This window comes from Carex rostrata, chromosome 13 (genome assembly GCF_964058835.1).
Source record: "Carex rostrata chromosome 13, lpCarRost1.2, whole genome shotgun sequence".
Taxonomy (NCBI): Eukaryota; Viridiplantae; Streptophyta; class Magnoliopsida; order Poales; family Cyperaceae; genus Carex; species Carex rostrata.
Window position 1 is genome coordinate 10,593,370 of NC_135930.1, and position 8,111 is coordinate 10,601,480.

General features: G+C 32.3%; 1 protein-coding gene across 2 annotated transcripts; it reads right to left on the reverse strand.

Annotated features, from left to right (window-relative positions):
• Positions 1–2,544: 2,544 nt before the first annotated feature.
• On the reverse strand, positions 2,545–7,884 carry LOC144564131 (uncharacterized). Of its 2 annotated transcripts, XM_078313656.1 has the most exons (11): positions 7,722–7,884; positions 6,413–6,496; positions 5,901–6,005; positions 5,717–5,800; positions 5,357–5,472; positions 5,166–5,267; positions 4,639–4,752; positions 3,679–3,732; positions 3,097–3,163; positions 2,959–3,012; positions 2,545–2,790 (listed from the first exon to the last, which is right to left on the reverse strand). In XM_078313656.1, exons 1-11 carry the CDS (start codon positions 7,860–7,862, stop codon positions 2,704–2,706), a joined length of 1,008 nt encoding a protein of 335 aa, XP_078169782.1. In that variant the 5' UTR covers positions 7,863–7,884; the 3' UTR covers positions 2,545–2,703. The 2 variants fall into 2 exon arrangements, with proteins under 2 accessions (XP_078169782.1, XP_078169783.1); XM_078313657.1 differs by lacking the exon at positions 5,901–6,005 and having other exon boundaries at positions 2,546–2,790.
• Between the last annotated feature and the right edge of the window lie 227 nt (positions 7,885–8,111).

The following is an 8,111-nucleotide window of genomic DNA, read 5'->3' on the forward strand; positions in this document are numbered from 1 at the left end:
ATAGATCTTGAGATCTGAATATTGAATTGTTCAGATTGTGAAACTATTTAAACTTTAAAAATATATCAATAAAAAATGAGAAACACCTTAGTAAAAGACATGGCGCATTTTAATCCTCCACAATTTTTAATACGTTCGAAAAGATCGATGAACCCTATACAAAATTTGAAGAATACATTCTTTCGGTGCATTAAAATTCGTGTGTACGACCATTGATGGAAAATAAAAATAATCACTGTTAAATCAAATCGGGCAATTTATATTTCGATAGTAAATGCCATCTTGACATGAAAAGCAACTCTCAAAATTAATTAATTCGTTTCCTATTGCTCAAAATTCATCCAATGATATCCTGTGGATTGGATAAACACAATTGCATATTACCGCAGGATCCTTGCTGGAAGTTGTTTCCTTCCAGTTAAAAATGCACCGCTTGTAATAAAAATATAAAATTCAGTTGAACAAATTGTTTGTTTGTTAATTAATTTGTAATACAAAACTTTAATTTGAGGCCTTGAGTCCAAATCTTATGGCCTGCCTCCTGAACCTCATCAACAACTACACATAAAACCCAAAATGTTTTGTGTTTAAAAAAGAAATGATGAACAAATTTGACTTTGGTTATAATTAAGCGTTATTAGTAATTTACTATACTAGAAAGCTGGATATCCAGGTCAAGACTAGAGACTTTCAAATGCACTTTGTTATATTAAATTTAATTTTCGATACAAAATCGGTTCAACCAAAAATAAATTAACCAAACCAGATCAATCCATTTAGAGATCTCTCATTTACCTAAAATGCTTGTTCTTGTTCACCAAGGAGAATTATATCTAGCTTAGCACTGTGTGAATAATTATAATTCGAAATTCAGTGTCTGAGGACTTTGGTCTCATCTCATGAAAAAGAAAACAAAATAAACTATTTGTTTGCCCACATATTTGAACTTATTTGATAACTTCGTGCAACATTTTTATAAAAGAGAGATAAAAATGAAAAGAGCAAAATAGCGGTTCTTTCATGATCTATTGCATTGTCATTGATTTGGTTCTTTTTCCAGACTGCTCATTGGGTTTAAATTCGATATTCTTTCAGGACTTTAAATTCGATATCTTTTTTTTTACTGGTAAAACTTATGCAAGGCTGATGTACACAAATGTTCCTTGCTTCTTTTGTTCTATCCTCCTAGGAACCAAGCCTAAAAAGTTAACCCTTGTAGAGGTGTATTGCATGAAGAGATTCCTTTCTTTTCCTTTTAATTAATTTGTGAAGTAGAGATCAAAGTTAGTTGTCATTAAGTTTACCAAATAAAAGGTTAATTATTCGTATATAAATACTTCATCCTACAATATATGCATTAAGAAAACTGATAAAAACAACTTTTCCGGTATTAAACTTTTTTTTATTTACTTTAGTGAAAAATGTTAGTAAGCATTTTGGATTCAATTACAACAATAGTCCTACAACATGCATGGCTATGCTCGTTACACGTGTAAGATAAGAAAATTTATACGCCGGCTTCTAAAAAGATACAATTTGCAAGAAAAATTTATTTCTGGACAATACTATTCACATGCAATTTAATCCCTATCCTAAAAATATATTAAATTCTTGATGAATGCATCCGTGGAACAAAGCACTGGCTTACATATGCAGAAAACCCTTATTATCTACACTACTAAGACCGAAAAACAGAGAAATAGATAAGGTTAGGTTGCCTTTTTTTTTGAAATGTCAGGGAACTTTGCAAAATATATATATATATATATATATATATATATATTTTAATAGTGGTATTTACCACCGATTTCATTGAAATCAAGAACCATAGCATATTTGACTTAGTACCTTAAATTGGTACCAGAATCAAATATGTCAAGTCTTTACAACTATTCAAAACATAAGCAGAAATAATAGAAAAAACCAAAACATCATACCATGTCCACAACACAAGAAGGCAACAAACCTAGAAAAACAACAAAAAAAACATCATAACATGCATAAAACTAAGTATTACAAATCTAATAAGTCTTCATCCTCTTCCTCGACGCCAAACATTGCAAAAAAAAATGTTCAGCAGCAGAATTTACAAAATCTCTAGCATGCAGGTAATTAAAAGTAAAGCGGTAGAGGTTTCTCTAGGTAAATTTTTTTTTTTTTCTATAATTTATAACCCAACAAAATGTAAGATTTAATTTGATGGGAGAGGGAAACCTTGAAAACGAAGTCATGGAAAATGCGTAAAATGTTCAATTGAATTTTCGGGAATTAGGCCTTTCATTATGTAATAGTCTCGCTCAGCATCACGCCATCTATCTTTGAACATTGCAAGCTCCAGATAGCACCTTATATTTATCTGAAAAATATTTTACAGATATATATATTTGAAAAAAAAATTGTTGACCAGTGATTTTATGATCCCAAAAGAATGGCATTACAAAAGTAAGGACAAAATCTAAGAAGCAAACATACCCCTTGAGAATTATCAGCCGTGCCATTTTCTTCTTTTCCCTATAATACACAAGACATGCAACAAATTAAATATAAATGGTTTACAACCCTTCAGATTTGTAGTACATTTCTTTAGTTTCATAGTATTTATTTAGTTGTACTAACTCTGATACACAACATATCTAATTAAATTATAAAAAAGACGCTTATAATTTGACTTCTCCTAGTTTATTTTCAAGATAACCTATCACTTCATATTTTTACCTGATCTCTCAGAGTAGGTGTTCCATGATGAAAAATCCATTGTGCATCAACTACCCCCACCTTGTAACGCGCAGGCTTTCAATTGGGTTGAAGAAAGAAAAAAATAAATCAACCTTAGTTGAGGAAGCATATTATTGGCTCAGGTGACAATGTATTTTTTTTTTTTTTCAATTTAAGTTAACACAGAACATTGTAGTTAGCTTGTATACTTGAACAATTTTTTTCAATAGAGCAAGAAGTTACCTCAGCACAATTCCTAAGGACGTAGTCAAGCCCCCAGCCATGAACCAAGTCATTCTATAACATATTTCATAACATGTCAATAGCAATATAGAATAACAACAGCAACTATATATGGTAATTATACAAGAATTGAAGTACCTGAATCATGTGCCATACACATCTCCATGCATCTCTAGAAAATACAGGTGCCATTATCTCTATGAACCTATGGTTTAATTAAAATTATCAAAGGTTAGATCCAAAGAAAATTGCATAGGCCGGGTACTTTTATCTTTTGGAGACAAAGTCAGACTAACATTATATATAGATCTAGAAAATAGGAAATGTCATGAAATGTTGTTGTCATGCAATCATTACTTCACTACATTCATAGATAACTTAAACGGTATATATGAACACAAGGGAATATAATAAGCAATATATGATATGAGAGGCTTATTGGAGATCAGTTGTCTTTTGAAATCTACCTTTATCTGTCTCATGTTTTTTTTTATAAATAGGTGAGATATTTCATATTCGTCATTCTACCATTAAACATATTTATATGAGAATTCATTGAATTTAAAACTTGTGTAGGTTGCTATTTGGATTGGTTCTTCTTGTAACTGGTGCTGATATCAGGCCTAGACTATATATTCTGATTTCTATAAGAAATCGGTGGGTTTTACCCCACTTTTAAAAAAAAAAAAATTATATGAGAGAACTTGAGCGAGTATTTACTCTGAGCACGGTGGTTGATGCTTAGGGCAAACCCATGGAGCCTTCCCAGCTTCACTGTTAAGAAAAAGTAAATAAAATTAGAGAGGAAGTGTTTGAAAATAGAAAATTGGATATAAACTATAATTCCCCTGTTCGTTGATCAGAAATTGTCACCAATATTTTCCACTAGGCCTCCAAATTAGTGTGATCTTAGGTTTTTTTGTCATTTTAGTGTCATTGAAGTTAAACATAAATTTCTTTTTATTTTCTTCCTCACTAACACATGCATGACCTGTATTCAAAAGTAATGGTATTGACCGACTGAGATCTCAGCCATGCCAAACACAGATAAATTTTACTGGTACAACTTGGAACTTTTAGATTGACTGACTACCAAACTAATGCTTGGTAGCTACTACCAAGTTTCTCAAAAAAAGACTCACTAGCAAACTAAACAGTCTTACTTACACTTTGAAAATGACAAAAACAAGCAATTCTCAAGTTGTGATATTGACAACCAAAAAAGAAAAAAGAATAACTATTTGAGTGTCTCTATGGTACTATGCATATCACGGGTTGTTACCGTGCTACGGCTCTATATTCGAGTTTTCAAATCCTAACGGTCGATCCGAACCGTTCATCTTGTTCTCCATATTGATATGTGTTTGGAGACCAAATTTTACATTTTTTGAAAAAATTTTACTATTTTTTTAGATATTTAGAAAATCACTTGATCTGAAAATTCTGGACCATCCGAAAACAGTGATTTTCAATAAATCTAAAAAAATAGTAAAAAAATTTCAAAAAATGTAAAATTTGGTCTCCAAACATATATTAATATGGAGAATAAGAAGAACGGTTCGGATAGACTGTTAGGATTTGAAAACTCGAATATAGAACCGTAGCACAGTAACAAATCGTAATATGCATAGTACCATAGACTCACTCTAACTATTTTGTCATAGTTTTTTAGAATCTTACTTGTGCACTTCGATAGCATTTCTCCTTTTTGTTACTTCATAAATGATAAATCTACTCGACTCCAATGCTGGCTGTGAGATCTCCAAGTTATATTTTCTCACCAATTTGATGTATCTACAATTGAAATAGATAAATTCTGAATTTCACAACAAGGTAAGCCTCACGTATGCAACCGAGGCCAATTATAGCACCAATTAGGAAATAAGCCTTACTAAGCTTAACTTCCCTATTAAGCATTCAGTAACTCCAATTACATTGATTATTTACTATCTCGATTTCTGTCATCTAAATTCTAGGGGAATTACAGGACCCTGTAATTCCAATCCGAACCGTTAGTCTTTCTTGAGATTTGTGCATGAAAACTTGCTTTTTTCTAGATCTGTACAGAAAATATTTGAACGGTTGATATTGGAATTTCAGGGCCCTGTAAATCCTTCTGGGATTACAGCAGATTCGGACTCCTCAGCATACCCTTGATTCAAAAACCAAAATCAAAACATAATTTTTAAGAAAAATGAGAAGTATACTCTTCAGCATTAAAATGCTCGACTCCAAGGTCTTCATCCCAAATAAAAATGTACTCGTATGCAGCCACTATATCTGGATGAAGAAATCTCTTCGCATACCACCTAGAGAGAGAGAGAGGGGTTAGTTCTATGTCTTCTCTAGATTTATTTTAGGGCAAACGCCACGAAATGTGAAAAAAATATACACGCACCATTTAGCTTGTTTCCTTGTGCTTATGTGGATTGCTCGTTGCGACCACTCAAATTCGTCCCATTCATTTACTCGGCCATCATAATGGAACAATAATATTGTAAAATTCTCTGAAAACTGCACCACAGTAGATAAGATCTCTCAATGGTTAAAACATAAAATTTCATATCAACACAGCTTCCTGGCCCTTCCAATTAAATGATAACATCTGAGCGTTGTGTTTTTCAGATAAATACTTTGACTAATTAGACATTATGTATGACAAGTTCAAAATTTTTAATCACCAATAACCAAGATGGGGAGTTCAAATTCCCATATATAGCTGTACAATAAAAGACTTATTTTTTTTAATCATCAGTACCTTTTGCACGGCTGCATTGATAATTTCTTTTTGTTGATATCCAACAGTGAAAACCACAAGGTACTTTGGCTTCAAAGGCAAATCCTGTAAATCCGATTCAACATCGAGCTCATTTAAAATCTAACAGAGTATAACACTCAACATCCTTTCTATAAGAAATTGGTAATTGTCATTTTGCATATACCTCGTTTGGATTTCCCCATAATCTTTGCTGATAAAGATCCGAGTCTGAAACGACAATACCCGGGGGTAGTCTTTCGGCTCCCTTTGGATTTGATGGTTCATAAATCTTGCAAAGAACAAAAGAAAATGATTCATTGGTTTGTTTATTTTTATTGATTGTTCTCTATTGGAAATTTCTTATATATGTAAACGTGCTGCAGTATTGCCCATGTTAATTCTATCAACCAATTAATTAAAGAGCTGTATGATGTATTGCCATATAAACAAATATGAATTCCAATGAAACAAAAATTATATAATTAATTCAGAGTCAACTGGTTTAAACAAATATGAATTCCAGTGAAACAAAAATTATGTATAATTAATGCAGTGTCAACTGGTTTCAACAAATATGAATTCCAACGAAACAAAAATTGGTTTCCTGGGTAGTATAAATGCCAAACCACGTCACCACAAATTTCATGTCATACTATCATCTTAATAAACAAAGAAACATAAGGAAATAATGGATACCTTAAATAAATCCGGCGAATTATTTTTTGTAGAATGATCCCCTGTATCTCCACCCGACAAAAATTTCGGAGCTGAAATTTCAAACTGACAAAATAACAAAGATTGTATTTTATAATCTAGAAGGTGTTTGTGTACAGGTCGGAACATCCAAGTTTGAAGAATCATCTCCTCTGCTTTCAGTATTGGTAAGATAATTATAAGGTATTTTACCATAATGATATAACTTGCAGCTTAATGTACCTTAAAACTAGGGGTGTCAATGACACCCGTTTACCCTACCCGTATCTTATTCGATAAGACGGGTATAGGTAAGGTTTTTTTTTCGTTAGTTTATTGGGTATAGGTATGGGTAAAGATTTTTTTTCGTTAGATAAACGGGTATGGGTACAGGTAAAGGTTATTTCATATCCGTTGGGTAACAGGTAATTATATGAAATATATTATATATAAATATACCAATATTATATCCAATTTATTTATTTTTCTTCTTTTCATATTGCTGTATCCATGTATCAATGCTGGAGACATATATATCAACGAATTAATTTTCTTGTTTTCTTCCTTATTCATCGTTATTGTCTTTTTCTCAATTCTACAAATGAAAATATTCCATGTTTCAAAGAAAATATATCATCACCTTATTTTCTGGCAATAATGTATTGTTTAGTCCAAATGAGTAATCCATTAATGTCAGCTCAGGTGTTAGGATCTGAATTTTGCATCACATGTCAGCTTTCTCGAGGTTATACTATGAATATATATATATTTAATAATTGAACGAGATGGAATGAAATGTTAGAAGAAAAAATGTAACAAGTGGCAAAATTGACACTATGCTGTCCGAACCATTATATTAGTATTTTCGTTATTCGCCCACTACCGTTTCGTTACCCGTTAATCATAACGGGTATGGGTAGGGTAGGGTTAGACAAATTCTTAACGGGTATGGATGGGGTTGGGTAAGGTCAATTCTTAGTGGGTATGGGTATAAAAATAGTTCCACCCTCCCCGTATCGTACCCATTGACACCCCTACTTAAAACTGGCACATTCCAATAAAAAAAATGCAGGGCTTGGTCTTTTTTTTTTTAAAACTTTGCAGACTTTCATATTGTTGATTTTCCAGTATATATAGCTTATTTTTGAGATGATGTGCAGAATGAATGATTTTGGGCACATTGTGTGCCAGAAAAAAAAGAATGAGAAATTTTTGGAATATGGCTGGGCATGCAATTATCCAAAAGAAGGAAAAGAATGGATTTTTGCTGAAATTAAACCAGAAATGAAAAAAAAAAAAATACATATATTACCTTGGTAAAGTTAAAAATAGGGAAAGCTGTTCCAATCATAAACCCAAGAACCGCTGCAATTACTGTAGTCAAGGAGAAAGCCATGGTGAAGCTGTGCCGTAACGGGGACCGGCATCCCGAATCCTTCAATGAAATCTGCATTTAGACCCCAAATTCAAACTCCTCTTTCTCCACCAAACAACCGCTAATTCTGTTCCTCAGTACTAAACTACACAAAGGGTGTTCCTTTACACAGGAAAATTGAATTCAAATTTGAGAATGTAAAAATATGGTGTGTTATCTCTAAGAAAGAGCAAAGAGAATATATATATAGCCCGGTACCTAATACAACAAATATTGTAATCTGTTTGTTATAGCTTTATATATACCCCCTATGGCCCTTTAGTTTGT